The sequence below is a fragment of the Bos indicus genome, chromosome 18 (assembly GCF_029378745.1).
Source record: "Bos indicus isolate NIAB-ARS_2022 breed Sahiwal x Tharparkar chromosome 18, NIAB-ARS_B.indTharparkar_mat_pri_1.0, whole genome shotgun sequence".
Lineage (NCBI taxonomy): Eukaryota > Metazoa > Chordata > Mammalia > Artiodactyla > Bovidae > Bos > Bos indicus.
The window spans coordinates 55,835,943-55,857,046 of record NC_091777.1 but is presented as its reverse complement, the minus strand read 5'-3'; the positions used below and the strand labels follow the sequence as shown (position 1 = coordinate 55,857,046).

General features: G+C 54.1%; 2 protein-coding genes across 4 annotated transcripts; both read left to right on the top strand.

Moving 5' to 3' along the window:
- Positions 1-7,657: 7,657 nt before the first annotated feature.
- On the top strand, positions 7,658-13,776 carry CA11 (carbonic anhydrase 11). Of its 2 annotated transcripts, XM_070771417.1 has the most exons (9): positions 7,669-8,191; positions 8,279-8,353; positions 9,119-9,261; positions 11,060-11,245; positions 11,822-11,917; positions 12,064-12,136; positions 12,259-12,413; positions 12,679-12,844; positions 13,649-13,776. In XM_070771417.1, the coding sequence occupies exons 1-9, from the start codon at positions 8,125-8,127 to the stop codon at positions 13,672-13,674; spliced, it is 987 nt and encodes a 328-aa protein (XP_070627518.1). In that variant the 5' UTR covers positions 7,669-8,124; the 3' UTR covers positions 13,675-13,776. The 2 variants fall into 2 exon arrangements, with proteins under 2 accessions (XP_070627519.1, XP_070627518.1); XM_070771418.1 differs by lacking the exon at positions 11,060-11,245 and having other exon boundaries at positions 7,658-8,191.
- Positions 13,777-14,143: 367 nt separating this feature from the next.
- On the top strand, positions 14,144-20,956 carry DBP (D-box binding PAR bZIP transcription factor). 2 transcript variants are annotated; one of them, XM_019979278.2, is made up of 4 exons: positions 14,144-14,928; positions 15,785-16,195; positions 17,692-17,903; positions 20,478-20,956. In XM_019979278.2, exons 1-4 carry the CDS (start codon positions 14,790-14,792, stop codon positions 20,691-20,693), a joined length of 978 nt encoding a protein of 325 aa, XP_019834837.2. In that variant the 5' UTR covers positions 14,144-14,789; the 3' UTR covers positions 20,694-20,956. The 2 variants fall into 2 exon arrangements, with proteins under 2 accessions (XP_019834837.2, XP_070627517.1); XM_070771416.1 differs by lacking the exon at positions 14,144-14,928 and having other exon boundaries at positions 14,935-16,195.
- Positions 20,957-21,104: the final 148 nt, after the last annotated feature.

Here is a 21,104-nt window from a genome sequence, read left to right as displayed (position 1 = left end):
CCCCACTCCAGTACTCTCGTCTGGAAAGTCCCATGGGTGGAGGAGCCTGGTGGGCTGCAATCCGTGGGGTTGCAAAGAGTCGGACACGACTGAGCGACTTCACTTTCACTTTTCACTTTCATGCATTGGAGAAGGAAATGGCAACCCACTCCAGTGTTCTTGCCTGGAGAATCCCAGGGATGGGGGAGCCTGGTGGGCTGCTGTCTATGGGGTCGCACAGAGTCAGACACGACTGAAGTGACTTAGCAGCAGCAGCAGCAGGGGCCTAGAAAGCAACCTCTTCTTTCCCTGAGAGAAAAAGCAGGCCTGAGCCAATGAGGAGTCTGGTTGCACCATGATGTCATTGGGTGCTAGGCAGAGAGAACAGGCTCTCCCGCCAGTGTTCTGAGTATGCCCCTAAGGAGGCTGAAAAAGGCAGAAAATAGCCTGCAGGAGGTGACTGTTAGACCCCCAAGCTACCAATATAATCCTGTATATGGGGAGGCTTGCCTTTGGCCTCCAATAGGGCCCTGGCTGTGGGCATATCTGAAGCAGGAGTTAGGAATCTTTAAGGGGTTTTATAGGGCTACCCAGATGGCACTAGTGGTAAAGAACCCAGCTACCAATGCAGAAGACATAAAAGATGAGGATTCAGTTCCTGGTTCAGGATGATTCCCTGGAGGAGGCATGGCCACCCACACCAGTTCTTGCTTGGAGAATCACATGGACAGAGGAGCCTGGCAGTCTGCAGTCCACAGGGTTGCAAAGAGTCAGATACGACTGAGCAACTTAGTATGTCAGAGGGTTTTCTAAGTAAGAAGAGTTCTCTGTTTCAGAGATCGCTGGATGCCTTATCTTGCTCTCTCCATCCTTTTCTGAAGAAATTGAGGCTCTCAGGGAGACCACCTTGAAATGGGGGCAAGGATTGAAACCCACATGTGTTCGGTTTGGCTGGAATCCTTAACCACCTCTTCTATAAAGAAACTGAACGAGAGAGGCTGGGAATCTTAACAAACATCACACAGCAAGTAGCCAGTATTCAGACTTAGTTCTCTGAGCTACCCAGTCAGTAGCCACTGCCACGTTGGTACTTAGTGGCTAACATATCAGACAGCGCAGATAAAGAACATGTCCACTATCACAGAAACTTCTATAGGATGGCATTGCTCTATAGGTGATTTTCATGAAACTCATGGACTCTGGAGCCAGACTGCCTAGGTTCAAATCCCTCTCTGTCCCCTAAGTTTTCCCATCTGTAAAATGGGAGTGGTGATGATGATGATAATAGGAAATAACCCACAGGGCATATTATGAAGATTAAATTAATTAACATGTGTATGTAGGGCTACCCCAATGGCTCAGTGGTTAAGAATCTGCCTGTAATACAGGAGACACAGGAGATGTGGGTTCGATCCCTGGGTTGGGAAGATCCTCTGGAGAAGGAAATGGCAACCCACTCCAGTATTCTTGCCTGGAGAATTCTGTGGACAGAGGAGCCTGACAGGCTACAGTCCATGGGGTCACAAAGAGTCAGACACAAATGAAGTGACTGAGCATGCATGAACATGTAGGGACTTCCCTGGTGGTCCAGTGGCTAAGACTCTGAGTTCCCAATGCAAGTGGCCTGGGTTTGACCCCCGGCCAGGGAACTAGATCCCACATGCCACAACTAAAGATCTCTCATGCCGCAACCAAGATCGAAGAGCTCGAGTTCTGCAACTAAGACCTGGAGCAGCCAAATAAATAAATAAATACTTAATTTTTAAAAAGATGTGTATGTAATGAGCTTAAAATAGTGTCTGCACAGAGTAAGAGCTTTTGGAGTTTGTTTTCATGATTTAAACACCTGGTAGCCAGACATTCCCCAGGAGAGGTGAACCCAGAAGGTGAGATCACAGGTCAGGAGGATTTTTGCTGGGCTCCCCTGGGGAGTGGGAGTTGAGAGTTGGGGCAGGAAGGGCTGTGGGAACCACCCAGGCTCAGAGTCCTGTCCCGGCTGCCTCCCACCCAGGGGCCGGGGAGGTAGGAGATGAAAGTGAGGAACAGGGCGAGCCCCATATGTTCCTTATGACCCAAACTTTGTTCCCAGCGCCCAAGACGAATAGGCGTGAAATCCACATCTGGGCCCCACCTCCGGCCCGACCATTCCCTCCCGCCTCTGGGCGCTGAGCCCAGTCTGTCTTGTTGCTATAATGAGGGCAGCACAGGTGGCTTTCAGAACTCAGAAGAGGCCCCTGCCGTCCACAGCATCATTGTTGGCTTCCTAGAAGAGCAGACTCCTAAAATGCGTGTGAGCTGAGGACGAGTTTGCCCAGCAGAAGAGGTAGAAAGGCCAAGTTAGAAGTTACAGTTGTAATGGCTAGCACTCTGGGCTCTGAATCCAGTGACCTGGGTTCAAATCTCAGTGGAACCTGCATTCCTTGCTTCTTCCATGGACAGAGGAGCCTGGTGGGCTATAGTCCATGGGGTTGCAAAGGATCAGACATGAATGAGCGGCTACACTTTCACAGTTTCAGGAAGTCGCAGTTGGTGCAAAGGTCCAGAAGCCAGAGGGCCCGGTATGGTCAGAGAAGAGATCTGAGGCTGGAATAAGCAGTAACCAGGACTATGGGGCCTCTAAGACCAGACTGAGGGCCTGAGTTTTTTCCCCAGGGGCACTGGAGAGCCGTGGGAGATTTATGAGCAGAGGAGGGGTGGGGTCAGCCCTGTATGAGCAACAAACGATATGGACAATTGTAGAGGTGGCTCGGTTCACTGGGTGAGCCCAGAGAAGGCCTTGAACCCAGACTGCAAGTTGGGTTCTCAGAGGAAGTGACATCAGAGGTAGGTCTTGAAGGACAGAGGAAGGAATTGGTCATGACTAGAAAGGCGGAGAGTCAGGGAATTTGTCCAGGGGTACTGGGGAGATACGGGATGGCTGTGACTTGAGGAGAGGCAAGGTCACCTCTGGACGTAGAAGACTCCTCTGGGATCCCTAGAGGGTAGACTGGAGGGGAAGGGAGACTGGGGGTGGGTGGAGGGGTTGGAGAGAAGATCCTGGTGGGAAGAGATGCGTTCTGAGCCAGGGCTGGGTTTATAGGGACAGAAAGAGGGTCAGAAAAATGTCACCTACACTGGGAAGACTTCCTCTTACCCCCATATAAGAAGAAATTTCTCTTAGCCATTTTGTTCTTTTTTTAATCAATTAGTTAATTACTTTGACTGGGCCAGGCCTGAGTTGTGGCCTGCAAACTCTTAGTTGCAGTGTGTAGGATCTGCATGCATGCACTGGGGGTTCAGAGTCTCAGCCACTGGCCCACCAGGGACGTCCCCTCTGCCTCTGTCTTCACAATGCTATGGCCTCTGTCTAAAATCCCCCTCTGCCTTTCTTTTCTCCTTCTTTTGAAATTGAAATGTAGTTGATTTACAATATTGTGCTAGTTTCAACTGTGCACAAAATGATTCTGTTTTGAGGGCAGGAAAAGGGGGTGATAGAGGGTGAGATGATGGTTGGATGGTATCACCAACTCATGGCATGGACACGAGTTTAAGCAAAGTCTGGCAGATAGTGACGGACAGGGAAGCCTGGTGTGCTGCAGTCCATGGAATGGCAAAGAGTCGGACACGACTGAGCAACTGAACAACTACATATATATATGTATATGTATATATATACTTCTTCCCGATTCTTTTCCATTATAGTTTATCAGAAGATATTGAATAGGGACTTCCCTGGTGGTCCAGTGGTTAGGACTCTGCACTTCCAATGCAAAGGACATGGGTTCAGTCCCTAGTCCAGGAACCGGGATCCTACATGCCTTGCAGCCCAACCAAGAAAAAAATATATATATATATTGAATATAGTTCCCTGTCCTATACAGTAGATCCCTGTTGTTTATCTATGTCTTTATTTTAAAAGAACATATGTAATTGGATTTAGGGTTCACCCAGATAACATGGGATGATCTGATCTCAAGATCACCATCTTAGTTACAACTGCAAAGACCCTTTTGCCAAATAAGGTCCTATTTACAGGTTTCAGGGAGATGTGTCTCTTTTGGGGGGGATGGGGGGCACCAGTCAACCCACGACATCTTGGGTGAGTCACTTTCCTCTCTGAGCCTCAGCGGTTCTAACTGTATAATGGGGTTAATACCAACCCCCACCTCAAGGGGCAACTTTGAGGGTTAACAAAACCTAAGGAGTGTATGGTCCAGCTCCAGTGTCTAGGAAACCCTCAGTCAGAGTGGCTGCCATTTCTTGCTGATTGATTTTTTCCATCAGAGCTGGGTTCTTCTGCCAGTCTCTTCCTGCCACTTCCCCGTTTCTCTGCACATATGTCTCGGTCATAATTTCCCCATAGTTCTTTGTTTCCTGCCTGTGTCATTTGGGGCAAGTCACTAATGCCCTTGGAGGCTTGGTTTCCTCATCTGTCAAATGGGATAATAACTGCCTCCTTTTCTTTTCTTTTTTTTTAACTTCCTCCTTTTCATGAAGAGACTGTGATGATTACACGAGCGAGTCCTTAGAAAGTGCTCAGAACTTTACCTGGTTCTTTAGCAGGTAAAGCAGGTGCTTTACCTGCTAGCTGCTGCCACTGTAATTATTATTATTATCATCGTTATTATTATTACTACTACTGCTTTGGTTTCCTTTATCTTGCCTCTGTCTTCCCCTTCTCAACACATTCCTGCCTTTCTGAATAAGGCAACCTCTAAGCCTTGAGGGTCATTGAAAGTCTGTCTCTCTCCCTTGCTGTCTCTCTTCCTCTCCCCACTTATGATGAGTTTATTTTACTTTATTTTTTATTTTTTGGGCCATGACATGTGGCATGCAGGATCTTAGTTCCCCAATCGGGGATCAAACCCACAGCTCCTGCAGTGGAAGCACAGTCTTAACCACTGGACTGCTAGGGAAGTCCCTCTGTGATGGTTTTGAAGGAAGCCCACATTCTTTGATATCCCTCTGTTCAAGAGGAGGAGCTCAATCTCTTTCTCTTTGTTTTCCTAAGGTTTTATTTATTTTGGCTGCACTGGGTCTTTGTTTAGGACCCAGTGCAGCCAAAATAAATAACATTTTAGGGGGGAAAAAAAAGGATCAATCCCTTTCCCTTTGAACGTGGGCTAGACTGAGCAGCTCACCTCCAGTGAATACACATCCGAGGCTTCCCTAGCGGCTCAGGCAGTAAAGAATCCGCCTGCAGTGCAGGAGACTTGAGTTCGATTCCTGGGTTGGGAAGATCCCCTGGAGAAGGGAACAGCTACCCACTCCAGTATTCTGGCCTGGAGAATCCCATGGACTGTACAGTTCATGGGATCGCAAAGAGTCAGACACGACTGAGGGACTTTCACTTTCAATGAATAGAATAAGGAAGTGATGGTGCTAGGAATTCCCTGGTGGTCCAGTGGTTAGGACTCATCGCTTTCACTGCTGGGGCCTGGGTTCCGTACCTGGTCAGGGAACTGGGATTCTGCAGGCTAAGCAGCATGGCCAACACACAAATAAAAGTGTGTGACTTTGGACATAGGTTATATAAGACACTGCTGTCTCTCCAGTCACTCGCTCTGAAGGGGAGCCAGTAGTCATGTTGTGTCCCAAGCAGTCCTATGGAGAGGCTCATGTGCTGAGTGTTAGTGTTCACAAGGGGCTCATAGCGTATAATTAAAATATTGCCACTGTGACTTCATCTCTTGTTTTTCAGGTCACCACAAAGGGCCATATTTTAACTATATGATATATATATATATATATATATATATATATATATATATGGGCTTCCATTGTGGGTAAAGAATCCGCCTGCAATACGGGAAACCTGGGTTTGATCCCTGGGTTGGGAAGATCCCCTGGAGAAGGGAACAGCTACCCACTACAGTATTCTGGCCTGGAGAATTCCATGGGCTGTACAGTCCATGGGGTCGAAAAGAGTCGGACATGACTGAGCGACTTTCACCCACACGAGCCCCTTGTGGACGCTAACATTGAGCAGCTGAGGCCTCTTGCCAAGGGCCGTGTAGGTGAGCTTGAAGGTAATCTTCCAGCCCCAGTCAAGAGTTTAGATGACTGCAGCCCTGGCCGATAGCCTATTGCCCCTTCACGAGAGACTGAGTTCTCTGTTGTTATCAGAGCCAGATCCACCCAACTAAACTGCTCCACGGTTCCCACCCCTCAGAAACTGTGAGACAATAAATATGTGTAGCTCTAGGCCACAGAGTTTCAGGGTAACCTGTCATGTGACAACAGATCATGAATATACCTTCCTTTCTTGTTTTCTCGGTGTCTCTCTCCACTTCCGGCTCTCCCAGGCATGTCTGTCTCTCTCCATCCCAGTCCTTGCATGTCCATTTCCAATTCTCTGTCTCTGAATGCCTCTGTCTTTTTCAACCCTCTTTAGTCTTATCCTTCATGTCAGTTGATCCGTTTCTGGGTCTCTCCCCCTACCTGGGTCTCTATCTCTGTCGATACCTCTTCCTCTACATGAGGGTCTCTCTTTACAGATAGATGTGTGCGGGTGTCTGCCTCTTTCTCTCTGTCCTCGCCTCTCTCTGCTGCTTTCTCTAGGCGTGTGTTTCTATGTCTGTCTTCAGATCTTCTTTTCTGTTTCTGTCTCTCCCTGAACACCTCCTGCCTGGCGTCTTGCTCTTCCATCTCGAACCTGCTGTTTGAGGCACGTGCGTGCACTCTCTCTCTCTGTGGGTCTCTGCTTCTATCTCTAAGTTTGTGTGTCTATGTCTTTCTCTCTGTGTATCTCTTTCTCTGCCTCCATCTGTATCTGTCTCATTTTGTATTTTTTTCCCCAGCCATTTGCGGGGTGGTGGGGGGCGGCAGCGGGGAGATCTCTCTATCTCTGCCTCCTCTATGTGTGTATCAGTTTCTGGATCTCTTTCATTCAAGGTATGGAAGTCTGTCTGTCTCTCCTGCCACCATCTCCCCCTGCCCAAACCCGCAGCCGCCCCACCCTGCCCTCTCTTCTCTACCCTGCATCTCCCTCCACCCTGTCTCTTCGTACTGATCTGAGGCTCGCCTTCCCTTCCCCAGCCTCCACAGTTCCCTGACCTCACCTCTGTTCTCTCTTCTCTGCCTTCCCGGCTACCTCCTGCCTGGCTCTCTCTCCAAGTCTCTGCCTCCCTCTCCTGGTCAGCCGCCCACACCGCACTCAAGTCTCCCAGGGGATCCCCTAGCCGAGTTAAGGGAGCCCCTGGCGGAGGCCCGAGTGATGCACTGGGCGGGGGGCTGCAGGCAGTGATGCAGGCTCCAATCTGGGTCCCCGTGAGCTGAGGGAACCCCTGATCCACTGGGGCCAGCGGCTCTGGGCGCAGAGACCTCGGGGACTCTCCCAGCTCCACCTTAAGCGCCCCCCCTTCCCTCTTCTGCGGAGGATGGAAACTGCCAGCTCTTGGGCCCCAGGTGTCCGGGCCACCCCCGCCCCCAAGGCCCCAGCGCATCTGGGAGCTGGGGATCAGCCCCCCAGTGACCCCTCCATCCTGCCTATTGGGCGCCCCTACTCCATCCACACCAGCCCGAAGAGGAGGGTTCTCTGCTGTGAGAGCCCCCACCCCCACCCCCAAACAACGACAGAAAAATTAAATAACTGCAAGAGAGAGAAGAGAGGGAGGGGCAAGAGGGAGGAAGGGAGGAGGGAGACAGAGAAACAGAAGAGGCAGGAGAGGTGGGGAGGGAGAGAGGAGCTGGAGGCTGAGAGGGAGAGAGTGAGGAGGAGAAGAAGGGGAGAAGGGAGAAGGGAGAGGCAGGGACCGAGAAGGAAGGGAGGGAGGAGGAGGTGAGGGAAGCGGGATGGAGGGATGGAGTTAGGGAGCTTGGGAGAGCTTTTAATGAAAAGGGAGTGAAGAAGGGGAGTGTGCATCAGGAACCCAGAGGGAACCCAAGGGAGAAGGAGAAGGCAGAGAGAGGAGTAGGAAGATCGGGAGGTAGAGCGAGCCAGGAGGGCTCGGGAAAAGAGAGAAAGGGGAGGCAAAGCGAGGGAGGGGAGGAGAGACGGGAGAGGTGGGGGGGTCTCAGTCCCCGGCTGCCTCCGTAACTGGGGAACTGGGACTCCCTGTAGGGAGGAGCGGAAGGCTGGAAGTCCTGGGAGGGGTTAGGAAGGGGAGAAGCTGAGAGAGGGCCGGCCGGGACATTGGGAAGGGGTCACCCCGAGGCCTCTTGGGGATGGGGGCTGCAGCTCGTCTGAGCGCCCCTCGGGCGTTGGTACTCTGGGCCGCACTGGGAGCGGCAGGTAAGGCCTGGGTTTTGGGGCAGGAGCCCCTGAGGGAGGGGTGGGGTGGGGCGCCACGGAGAGGGGTGCAGGCTGCTCTCTCCCCAGCTCACATCGGACCCGCACCTGACCCAGAGGACTGGTGGAGCTACAAGGATAATCTCCAGGGAAACTTCGTGCCAGGTGCAGCCGGGGCGGGGACTCTGGAGTCTGGGCTGCCGGGCGCTTTCTTCCTGAGACCCAGAAGTCCCCTCCTTCCCGCCCGCCCTCCCCACGCCCCAGACTCGAGAGTCCCGGCCCCTTCCTCCCTCTCTCAGGAGACCCAGCTTCTGAACCCGAGTGGCTCAGCATGGGACATTATATATGCGCATTTCAAGTAGTGAGTGGGAGTGACTGGAAGGTAAGAGAGTGTGGGGGTGGAAGAGTGTGTGTGTGTGTTTCCTGGGAAAGAGGCAGGTAGGTCCTGGCTCTTGCTGAGAACCAGAGGTTCAGTGGCCCCATTCCCTAGCCTCCTCCTGCCCTCTCTTGCAACTCCTTCTTCCTACTTCATTCATTATCCGGCTGTGGGACAAGGAGACTGAAAGAACTACAACTCCCATGACCTCTAGGGCAGGCAGGCAGTGAATGGGTTGTTTGGCAGTCCCGGGGGCCTGCTGGGAGTTGTAGTTTCTTCTCCCAATGACAATTTAAGGTAAGTTTGATCAGAGACTTGGAGGTGTTAGGGGGGTAAGGTGGGGGGGTCCTTAGGAAACGCCTCCAAAATTCTTCTAGGACCCGAGGATTCTGGATCCCAGCCCCCTCCTCCCTCAGAGCCAGGAGTCCAGATTCCCAGCCCTTCCTCTCTTGGGATCCAGGAATCCAGACGACAGCCTTCGTAGCGGGTCCCAGTCTAGGGATTCAGTCCTTATTTCTGACTTCCTTTTCTCCCTACCCCACCTCGGCTCCCAGGACCCCCTTTCTGGGGCCTGGTGAACGCAGCCTGGAGTCTCTGTGCCGTGGGGAAGCGTCAGAGCCCCGTGGATGTGGAGCTGAAGAGGGTCCTCTATGACCCCTTTCTGCCCCCTCTGAGACTCAGCACCGGGGGAGAGAAGGTAAGAACCCTGGTGGGAGGGGTTACCGAATCCACTGGGGCGGGGCCTGAGTGGGGATCGGGGGTGGAGCTTTGAGTTGAGAGGCTAGCCTTGGAGGAGGAGGTCTACTCCGTTGGGGGAAGGCTACTTAACACTTGCAAATGATCGGCTCCTAGTCTTCCCCTCTCTTAGAAGCAATGGTAAAACAGACCGTCTCCTGGGCGAGGCACTGTTTTCAAACTTGATGAATCCTCTAATCTTCACAGCACCATGAAATAGGTGTTACTATTATCCTTATTTTATGGATGCAGAAACTGAGGCACAGAGAGGTTAAGTTACTTACCTGAGGTCACACAGCCAGAGAGTGCCAGGGCTGGGATTCAGACCTCGGCAGCGTGGTTCCAGAATCCACACTCTTGCCCGCTTTGCAATATTATTTCTTTGGCACTCCCCGGCCACCCAACCAAAAGTCTCAGAGCTTCCCCATCCCATTTCCTCCCGCATTTCCGTTTCCATCCGTTCCCTTTCTAGTTTTCCTGCTAAATAGCATTTGATTTGTTGTCCCTCCACTGGTCTCACCATCATCTTGCATTGGGATTGATGCAAAGATGCTATAGCATCTTTGCTGGCCTGCTTCTCTGCCTCCTGCAACCCATTCTCCATCCCACAGATAGATGTTTAAAAACACAAACTGGATCATACCACTCTCTCCTACTCAAAATCTTTCTGTTAGGATAAGTAATGACAGCATACACTTACACAGCACTTAGCCTGTGCCTGGTACTGTGCCAAATGTGTTATATCTATTCAATTATTTAAATAAAAACACAGAATACCCCATCATTGCCCACAAGGCTCTGCACCACCCGGCTCCCATCACCACACTATCCTTTGCTTACTGGGCTCTGGTCCCAGGCTTCTTCACTGTTATTAAAATAGGCCACCTCAGGGCCTTTGCACGGACTATTCCCCCTTCTGGAATACCCTTCTCCTTGCTCCTTGCAAATAACCCCTCCTTATCTTTCAGGTCACCATTCAAATGTTACTTCCTCTTGGAAGCCATTCCTGACACCCCATCCCTACTCCATTCTCTGGGTTTCCTTTTTTTTTTTTTTTGGCATGCTACTTGCAACTTCTTAGTTCCCCAAGCAGGGATTGACACCCAGGCCCCTGCATTGGGAGCACAGTAGTCCTAACCACTGGACTGCCAGAGAATTCCCTGGGTTTTCCATTTATTAGAACTCCCAGTGCTCCTCAGTGTGGGCATAGGATGTAATTAATTAAGCATTTACTTATATGATTCAGTATTTATTGTTTCTCCTTAATTTGAACAGAAGCTCCATGAGCCCCAGAGTTTTTGTCTACTTGCTCATGGCTCTCGCCCTGGCATCCATGGCACATACTGACAGCTCAATAAATACTTGTTAATTAAATTCACCACTATTGAGCACCTACCAAGGATCAGCCCAGATCCTGGAAAGACATTAGCGTTCAAACTATTCAGTTCAGTTCAGTTGCTCAGTCGCGTCAGACTCTTGTGACCCCATGGACTGTAGCACACCAGGCCTCCGTGTCCATCACCAACTCCCGGAGTTTACCCAAACTCATGTCAATTGAGTCGGTGATGCCATCCAACCATCTCATCCTCTGTTGTCCCCTTCTCCTCCCGCCTTCAGTCTTTCCCAGCATCAGGGTCTTTTCCAATGTTCAAACTATGCTGAATGATTAAATGGATATTGGCTGTGGGAAATGTATGAATGGAAAACAGTCAGGAAAAGATTTCTCTGCATTCCTATGACCACCTCCACCTCCCCCACAGCTCCGCGGAACTCTGTACAACACCGGTCGCCATGTCTCCTTCCTGCCTGCGCCCCGGCCTGTGGTTAATGTGTCTGGGGGTCCCCTCCTTTATAGCCACCGACTCAGTGAACTGAGGCTGCTTTTTGGAGCACGTGACGGAGCTGGCTCTGAACACCAGATCAACCATCAGGGTTTCTCTGCTGAGGTGATGGCCACTGACCTCTGACCCTTGACCTTCACTCTAAGTCAACCAAATTCTTCCCACTTCCTGCATGCATGCTCAAAGGCTCAATCATGTCTGACTCTTTGCAACCCCATGGACGGTAGCCCACCAGGCTCCTCTGTCCAAGGGATCCTCCCTGCAAGAATACCGGAGGGGGTTGCCATTTTCTCTTCCAGGGGATCTTCCCGACTCAGGGATCAAACTCACATCTCCTTCATTGGCAGGTGGATTCTTTACCACTAGGGCCACCTGGGAAGCCCTCCTCCCACCTCACCCTCCTCTTTTTCTTGTCCTTTAAAATTTTATTTATTTTTTAATTAAGGATAATTGCTTTACAGAATTTGGTTGTTTTCTGTGGAACATCAGCGTGAATCAGCCATAGTCACCCTCCTTTTCATGCCTCATCCCATCTTCCTCCATAGAATCCACAGCCCGCCCCCCCACTCCACCTCGTGAGCACTAATCCTTAACCTGACTTGGAACCCCAAAGTTGCTCCCATTGCCCATTCTGCCCTCCCCTTCTTCCGGGGGTCCCCACTCTCTGTGCTTCCCTCCTAGGTGCAGCTCATCCACTTCAACCAAGAACTCTATGGGAACCTCAGCGCCGCCACCCGGGGCCCCAATGGCCTGGCCATTCTCAGCCTTTTTGTCAATGTGAGCCCAGGGAGGGAGGGAAGGTCTGGACCTGGGGTCTGAGAAGAGGGAGCTAGGAGGCCCAGTCTCTGGGGTCCTAGGGGAGGAAGGGATTGGGGAGCTTGGATTTCTGGGTTCCTCTCTCCTCACTGCATACCTCCACACAGGTGGCTGGTAGCTCAAACCCGTTCCTCAGCCGCCTCCTTAACCGTGACACCATCACCCGCATCTCCTATAAGAGTAAATCCCTGGACACTGGGAGGGTGCGGGGGCGGGGGGGGGAGGTGAATGGGGGGTGGCTTATGCACATAGAGGAGTTCAGCAGGGGCACCCCTCTTCACTCTGACCTGATATTCCTGCAGATGATGCCTACTTTCTTCAAGACCTGAGCCTGGAGCTCCTGTTCCCCGAGTCCTTTGGCTTCATCACCTATCAGGGCTCTCTCAGCACCCCACCCTGCTCGGAGACTGTTACCTGGATCCTCATTGACAGGGCCCTCAATATCACCTCTCTCCAGGTGACCCTGTCAGCCCAATTCCTCCCCCCCCCCCTGCCACCCACCAACCCGTTCCTTGGCCTGGGTGTCCCCTTGCCTCACCTACCCTTCTACCCTCGCTTGACAGGGAACTGGAGGGGATTCGAGGGTCCGACCGCCCTGGGGATGTCGGGGGCGGGGCTGAGCAAGACTCGGCCCACCCGCCCCCAGGGGCGGGGCTTCCTGCCCGCTGCCTCCAGGGCCATTCTTTACTCACTCCCAGTTTCCCACCCCGTTTCCGTGGCAGATGCACTCCCTGAGACTTCTGAGCCAGAATCCTCCGTCCCAGATCTTCCAGAGCCTCAGCGGTAACGGCCGGCCCCTGCAGCCCTTGGCCCACAGGGCCTTGAGGGGCAACAGGGACCCCCGGCACCCCGAGAGGCGCTGCCGAGGCCCCAACTACCGCCTGCATGGTATGATGCAGTCTCCAACCCCTTCCACGTCTTGGTCTAATCCACCTATGTGTCTCCCCTTGATGTTTCAATATGATGCAGTCCAACCCCTCCCTTGCTGCTTCTGTGTGACCCAGCCTCCTGAACTCTCCCTCGCTCTTTCTCCCTTTGTGTCAAAATGGTACAGCCCACCTTCCTGTCCTAGACCATTGCAGGTCCGTGATTTGCAGTTCTTCACTGCTTGCAACTTGCAACTCGGTGTATAACCCGAGCCCCCTGGTTTCCTTGTGGTACGATCTTGTACTGGTCCATGGTTCTTATAACTACGGCTTTCCGAAATGGTACAGCCCAGATCCTTTCCCCTGTTTTCATGTGGTACAACCCTATACTGTTCCATAATCTGGCACTTCCCTTACTGAAAAAAAAAAAAAAAAAAAAAAAACAACGTGGTACACTCCCCTTCTCCCTCTACTGCCTCCTCGTGGTTCAGTCCCTTGATCTAGTCCACCTCGCTGGCTTCTCAACATGGTACAGCCCAGACCTCCCCATGAATACCTTCACGTAGTTCAGCTTAATGCTGAAACTGGATGTCCCTATTCCACCCTCCTGCTGCCCCGCTATGGTTCAGCCCAGTGCCAGGCAACCTGGCCATTTTCCCCCAGCTTCTCAACCTGGTACATTCCGATTCCCCCCTTTGCAGCCTCCCTGTGGTAGAGCCCCGCTTGGCCCACACCCACCCGCCCCCTACCCGCCCCTTGCACGCCCTCTGCAAGGTCCATCCTATCTTGCCCTAAACTAACGTCCTCTACCCGTGTCATCTTACAGTGGATGGTGCCCCCCATGGTCGCTGAGACTCCCCATCGAGGACTGCGCCTGCCTTTCCCAAGCCTCCCCACAAGGGGAGGGGAGTTACCCCAAAACAAAGCTATTAAAGGGACAGAATACTTCCTGTATCTCAGTGGTCTCATTCTAGGCACGGCGGGGAAACATTTGGGTACTAAAGAATAGTAGCCTTCTTCAAGAAACCATCTGCCTCTTCCTAAATCCCACTAGTCGGGTTTTTGGCTTCCGGGTTCCAGAAAGAGTTTCTTGGATGTGTGGCTCCTTTAAGCAGCGCTTCTCCCCTCCCACCCAATTACCCACCCTCCCAGGCAGGCAGCACGCGCAGAGCCATGTGCTTCCCCCTCCCGTCTGCCTCATTGGCCCGAAGTGGGTCACGGTCCCGCCCCCAGAGCCATCTCCCATTGGGTAAATGTAGGTCAGGGTCCCGCCTCCCTCCAAAAGGCAAGGTAATTTCACGCTCTGAGCCCCTCTCTCGCACTTCTGGACCTTGGCGGATCCCGGGGTCCCATTGGCTGTGCGTCTCGAGGGGTCAGGACGCGATTGGCCCGCGCTTTCAGCTGGAGGGAGGCACGGGGCTGGGGTGCAAGGCCAGAGTCGGGTGGGGGCCGAGAGGAGGGGTGCGCTCTGTGGCGTCGGGTGTTTTGGTTTGGCTTTTTTTTTTTTTTTTCCGCGAAAGAAGTTTGCTTTGGCCACGCCTCAAGGCAGCCGCCTCCCTCTGCCCTCTCCCCCGGCGGTCCGCGCACACCTCTCCGTGCAGATTGCAAAGCTCCTTCCTTGGGGAGAGCTGCAGATTTTGCAAGAGCCAGGCTCGCCCACCATATAGAAGGAGCGCCTTGTGTCCCCCTGAACTCTCAGTTGCAAAGAGCCGGCCGCCTGATTTGATCACCCCCTCACCCAGACTGTGTGCTCTTCTGGGACCCTCTTGAGTTGCACGTTTCTGCACCGAGGACTGCAAATCCCCGTCGCTCCTAGGATTTGCAGTATTCTGGATACTGGAGGCTTGCAAGCTACGCTCGCCCGCCTCTGGGCAGACACTTGCCCGAACCATCGGAGTGTGCCGCTGACTGGCAAGCCAGCTGTTCGCCTCTCCATGAATCCGTGAGCCTGCGGGCAGGTGCCGGCGATGGCGCGGCCTGTGAGCGAGAGGACCCCGGCCCCCCTGCTGCTGGGCGGCCCGACTGGAGCCCCCCCTGGTGGGGGAGCGCTGCTTGGGCTGCGAAGCCTTCTGCAGGGGACCAGCAAGCCCAAAGAGCCAACTAGCTGTGAGTTCTAGCCCCCGTCTCACCCAATTCAGACACCGTACTCCCTTAGGGACTCAAGTGCGGGGAGGGTCCCAGCTACCTTTTAAGTGCCAAGAGTCCATCCTCTTTAAATACCTAAAGTCCAACCTTTAAATACCCCGATACTTAGGTGTTTAGACCCCTATCTCCCAGGACCCAAAAGTACCGGCCCTCATGCCAGTCCACCCCGAGGACTCAAGACTCTAGGCCCAGCTCCGTCTTCCTTTTGGTTCCGAGCGCCTGGACCCCTGGGGTCCAGGGAGAAGGGAGGGGGTGTGTCGAAGACTCACACGGTTGTTACACGGGCTTGGGCGGGGCCTCCTGGGGTCACATGGCGTCTAGGGATGAGGAATGTGCCCCAGGAATAGAGCCCCTTCCTGCCCCCTTAAAGAGTGTGGAGGCGGGGAGAAGGGGGTACGGTGCGCTGGGTGTGGGGGTTGTAGATTACAGAGGAATTACAGAGTTGTCATTTTTTTCTCTCACCTGCCCAACCCTCCACCTACCTCTGAACTTCCGCTCCCCTTCCTGGGTCTCTGTCCCCGTCCCTCTTTGCATCCCTGTCCTCGGCTCTTTCTGAGTCTCCCCCGCTCTCCTGGTCCACCGTTCCCGTCTCTGTTCTTGCTTTCTGGGTCTCTCTCCCTCTCTGAGCCTCTATCTCCTCCTCCCTCTGGGTCCTTGCTCTCGTTGTCCCACCTCCTTTCTGTGTCCCCGCTCTCTGGATCTCTGTGGTGCGGGGATCTACCCCCTTGTTCCTCGCGTTTCTCTCCACTCGGAGTTGATTCTTCATCTCGATCTTCCTCTTCCTCCCCACCCTGCTCTCTCTTTCCCTGGCCTGCAGGTCTCCTGAAGGAAAAGGAGCGCAAGGCGTCCCCGCCAGCAGCAACAGTCCCCGGGCCGGGCCTGGAGACGGCGGGCCCGGCGGATGCTTCAGCTGGGGCGGTGGTGGGCGGCGGGTCCCCGAGGGGACGCCCGGGGGCTGCGCCCGGCCCGGGTTTGTTGGCGCCGCTACTGTGGGAGCGGACATTGCCGTTCGGCGACGTGGAGTACGTGGACCTGGACGCTTTCCTGCTGGAACACGGGCTTCCTCCCAGCCCGCCGCCCCCGGGCGGCCCGTCGCCAGCGCCCTCACCGGTGCGCACTCCCGCACCTTCCCCGAGGCCCGGCTCCTGCGGCTCGGCCTCCCCTCGCTCTTCGCCCGGGCACGCCCCCGCCCGGGCTGCCCTCGGGGCCGCCGGCGGCCACCGCGCAGGTGCGACTGCGGGGGCGAGGCTGGGCCCCGGTTGGGCGGGGCTTGGGCTCCAGAGGGCGGGGCTGTGCCACAAGGGTTTGGGACGGTGGGACTGAGGCTGCATCCCCGAAGTCCGTGACCTCTAATCCGGAGACGTCGAGGGAGGTGTCCAGATTTTGTGTTCCCTAATAGATCAGGAAACTGGGTCTCCCGGACCTATAGGAGATGAGGGACTTGGGACCCCAAGTTCCAGGAAGCCTGCCCAGTGGTGAGGTCGTGTGAACTTTTATGTGGGACGTGAGGACAAAGGGTCTGGATACTCGAGGAGTCGGGACTGAGATCCCAGAACACCGGAGTTATTTACCGGAGTTTATTCTGGACTGCGCCCTAGAATCTGGGCCCGGAATCGGTGCGACTGGGCTAGGCCGGAACTCCTAGGCCCTCTGCGAGCAAGAAAGACAAGGGCCGGCCACAGACGCACAGACGTGTTTCTCCAGGACAAAAGGGACTGGCGGTCCTGCTTCCTCGGTCCCCATAGTGGAGAGAGGGGGGCGCCCCGGATTCCGGGAGTCCTTAAGAAGGGATCGCCATCCTAGGTCTTTCATTGACTGGGGCAAGGACTGAGCTTTCTGTATTCCTGCAAGAGGTGCCCTGGGGTCCCAGAATCTTGCTTATCCTAGTGGCGAGAATGTCTGGGACCTGAGAATGTAGAGGGGGGCCGTCCTCGAGTGTTCCCTAGAGAGCAGAGGGAGCAAGAGGAAAGGTGGGCACCCTGGGGTTGCCACGGGCGGACAGCGGGTCGGGAATTCCCGGACACACCTGATGCTGGCCCTGACCTCCCGGCAGGACTAAGGCCCTCCCCTTCCCAGCCGCACATTCCCGCGCCACGTGAGTCCTCCTCCCTGCTCCGTGCTTCGCGCACGCGCGATCACGAGAGAGAGGGCGGGACTGGAGAAACGTGAGGGCGCCCGTGGCGGCGGGGCTGGGGGTTGGGGCGGGAAGCAGGCGCCAGCACGTGACTCGGCCCTGAACCTGTGTCCTCAGTTGGCCTCGGCTGGCTCTCTCTTAAAGATACAGGCAGCCTTTACGCTTGAACCAACCTCATTATGCTTTCTCACTCTTCGGACTTAATAACTCTTAAGAATCTAACTTGAAGTGTCATCAGAACACTTTTCCCTGGGATCTAGGCTTTGGTCGGGGATTCAGTTAAGAAGGATAGGACTATAGGAAAGAAGCTAACTCTGAAGTCCTGAGGCTTTTAGAAGCAGTGATCCAGGTTCTTGTGCTACTTAGGGCAAGTCACATAGGATTGGGCCTTGGTTTTCCTGTGTGACAAGTGGGAGTTGGTTTCATGATTGCTAAGCATCTTTGTGGCTTAGGGAATCTTCATATTTTATATTAGGGAGGTTAATCCCTGGTGGGCTTTATGTTTGATCCCATAAGGACCTTCCTTGGTATCTGGGGAACCCCTTCTCCAAATAAATACGCCCTCAGGTGGCACATTCTGTTTCCCCAAGGCCTGACCTCTCGGGACACACCCAGCCCTGTGGACCCAGATACGGTGGAGGTGTTGATGACCTTTGAGCCTGACCCAGCAGATTTAGCCCTGTCCAGCATTCCCGGCCATGAGACCTTTGACCCTCGGAGACACCGATTCTCTGAAGAGGAACTCAAGCCCCAGCCAATCATGAAGAAGGCGAGGAAGATCCAGGTGCCAGAGGAGCAGAAGGTGAGCGTTGCTGGGTGTGGGACACAGGCTTGTGCATGCTGGCCCCACAGCCCAGGATGGCCCTCGCTTCACAGTCAGACCTGGGTTTCTCACTGGGATTAGCACTCACGTTCTTCCAGCCTACAGCCAAGGACCATGGGCAGCTGCACGGGGGGCGGAGTTTTGGGCTCGAGATTTGTGAAAAGGAAATCATTATGGGACTCAGACTCAGCCAGCCCTGCTGGGACTGGTTTTACAGGATTGGAGTTTCTCCTATCAATTGGACCCAAAACCCTCACTGTGGCAGGCCTCAGGGTCTACTAGTCACTACACTTGATAAGGATAGCATCCCTTCGGAATGGGGTATCAGCTTGTTTCTTCTGAGCAGCCAGCTTGGCCGGGGTTAGTCCTTTAATCTCTGGTTTGGGGCATCCTTCAGGGCAATAGGGCTTCCCTGGTGATTCAGACAGTAAAGAATCCACCTGCAATACAGGAGACCCAGGTTTGATCCCTGGGTTGGGAATATTCCCCTGGAGAAGGGAATGGCTACCCCCTCCAGCATTCTTGCCTGGCAAATTCCATGGACAGAGGAGCCTAGTGGGCTACAGTCCATGGGGCCACAAAGTGTCGGACACAAGTGAGCGACTTTCACTTTTTCAGGGCAATTGCATCTGCCTAGGATGAAGGCTTTGCCAGCCCCTCTAGGCCTTGTTTTCTGGGCTCACTGGTGAGAGGCCTCAGGTTCTCATTTGCAGCCAGGGCCACATTCCGATTTGAGGTTTTGGGGGCAGTAACTGCATCTCTCTAGCACTTTGTCTTTGCCAGGCCTGGGGTCTTCCCTAACAAGGGGTGCCTGGGCCTGGTCTCACAGGACCTTGCCATGTCCTTGTGTAAGACACAACTACTTGAACCAGTGAGTGAGGGCGTGTGTGCATGCAAAGTCATTTCAGTCATGTCTAACTCTTTGCGACCCTATGGGCTGTAGCCCGCCAGCCTCCTCTGTCCGTGGGATTCTCCAGGCAAGAATACTGGAGTGGGTTGCCATGCCCTCCTCCAGGGGATCTTCCTGACCCAGGGGTTGAACCCACGTCTCTTAGGTCTCCTGCATTGGCAAACACGTTTTTTATCACTAGCACCACCGGAGAAGCCCAGTGAGTACCGGCCTATAAATCAAATCTAGACCAGTGGTTTCTCCTGCCACAGGGCTCTATTGTTAGGAACTGGATTTGTCCTAGCAAGCAGGGACTAGGCTTTAATGGAATGAGGTTGGGCATCTTTCAGAGCTCTGGGTGGTCCTTGTTACTAAGGAGTGGTCCTCCCTCACAGCCAAATTCAAGGACTGCTGCTGCTAAGTTGCTTCAGTCGTGTCCGACTCTGTACAACCCTATAGACGGCAGCCCACCAGGCTCCCCCGTCCCTGGGATCCTCCAGGCAAGAATACTGGAGTGGGTTGCCATTTCCTTCTCTGGACTGGAGAATTCTAAACATGATGGTATGGGAAGGTCTCGGGACAGACCCTTTTGCATCCAGGGCCTGTTGGGAGGAGGCAACTCTCTGGCCTCTATGCAAAGCCAGTGGGTCAGAGGGACTTCCCTGGCAGTCCAGTGGTTAAGACACGGAGCTCCCAACACAGAGGGCACAGTTTTGGTTCCTGGTTGGGGAACTAAGATCCTGCATGCTGCACTGTGTGGCCAAAAACAAGACAGTAATCGAGCCAGTGCATCAGAGACTGGCTGTGGTCACTGGGACCACTTACACCTCACTTCCGGAGAAGGCAATGGCACCCCACTCCAGTACTCTTGCCTGGAAAATCCCATGGACAGGAGCCTGGTAGGCTGCAGTCCATGGGGTTGCTGAGGGTCGGACACGACTGAGCGACTTCACTTTCACTTTTCACTTTCACGCATTGGAGAAGGAAATGGCAACCCACTCCAGTGTTCTTGCCTGGAGAATCCCAGGGACGGGGGAGCCTCGTGGGCTGCCGTCTATGGGGTCGCACAGAGTTGGACACGACTGAAGCAACTTAACATACCTCACTTTTGTTTGCTGAGGAGGGATAAGATTGCCTTGGCAACCAGGTCAGAAGGGCCCAGGTCTGAGAGGTTTTTATGGGACACTAAACCCCATCACTAGGAAGCCGAGCAACCAGGATCTGAAAAGGTGATGTATAGGGCTTTTCACTAGGAGACACCCTCAGGCCCTGAAGGCCTTGTTGCTAGGGAACCAGTATCCTTAGCAAACGGGGAGCTAACTGCAGGCCTTTTGTCAAGTGAGAAGAGCTTGGGTCTGCTTTGCACAGTGGAGACTATAAAGCTCAGTTGCTTAAGGTAGGAGGCTATCTCCTGCCTTAGCTGTTGCTATGGGTCCACTTTGCTTAGCAACAAGGGCTCTAGAAGGCCAGACCCTTGGGTACCCATCCATCCACTGAGACCTAGTTTCCTTTCGGCTCCACTGCTGGGCGAGAAGCAGCCCCCTGGGGGTGGTGGGGGCTCTTTTAGCTCTAGTCTGGTCCCAGAAGGCACAAGCAAAGCTGTTCCTCCCTTCTGTCGCTGGGGTTGGGTTCCTCTGGACCTCAGTGCTTTCCTGCCCACCCAGGACGAGAAATACTGGAGCCGACGGTACAAGAATAACGAGGCAGCCAAGCGGTCCCGCGACGCCCGGAGGCTCAAGGAGAACCAGATATCGGTGCGGGCGGCCTTCCTGGAGAAGGAGAACGCCCTGCTGCGGCAGGAGGTGGTGGCCGTGCGCCAGGAGCTGTCCCACTACCGCGCTGTGCTGTCCCGATACCAGGCCCAGCACGGTGCCCTGTGAGGCCTCCCCCACCCTCCAGGCGGAGCTCTCCTCCGCCTCGCTCAGACTTGTGCCCTGATACCCTCTTCCCTTCCCTGCCCTGTGGCCCATGGGCCGGCCAACTGGGTGCCCCAGGGACGTGATGATGCAGATAAATACATTTATATTTTTAAGAAAAAGCGAGCCTCCCCGCTCCCTCACGGGGGCGGGGAAGGTCCTCAGTGTGCCCCCCATCCTCCCACCGCCTCCGTTAACACAATCCTGAATAAATCTTGAGAACCCCAGAGCCAGCTGTCGTGGGGGAGGAGGCAGCTCCCTCGCCCTAGTTAAAGGCCAGTGGGTCACGCTGGCTGCAGTCCATGGGCAGGTCTGGGCTTCAGTCCTTAAGGCAGGAGTGCCCAGAGATCCGATCCCTCCCAGGGGCTGCCGGAT

Bases quoted from the DNA above. Each gene is read 5' to 3' on its own strand.
- CA11 (XM_070771417.1), top strand. From the start codon at position 8,125: ATGGGGGCTGCAGCTCGTCTGAGCGCCCCTCGGGCGTTGGTACTCTGG. The intron at 9,262-11,059 runs GTAAGAACCCTG...CCTCCCCCACAG, and splicing joins TCAGCACCGGGGGAGAGAAG to CTCCGCGGAACTCTGTACAA. The intron at 11,918-12,063 runs GTGAGCCCAGGG...ACCTCCACACAG, and splicing joins TTCTCAGCCTTTTTGTCAAT to GTGGCTGGTAGCTCAAACCC.
- DBP (XM_070771416.1), top strand. From the start codon at position 15,298: ATGTGCCCCAGGAATAGAGCCCCTTCCTGCCCCCTTAAAGAGTGTGGA. The intron at 16,196-17,691 runs GTGCGACTGCGG...TGTTTCCCCAAG, and splicing joins CGCCGGCGGCCACCGCGCAG to GCCTGACCTCTCGGGACACA. The intron at 17,904-20,477 runs GTGAGCGTTGCT...CTGCCCACCCAG, and splicing joins AGGTGCCAGAGGAGCAGAAG to GACGAGAAATACTGGAGCCG.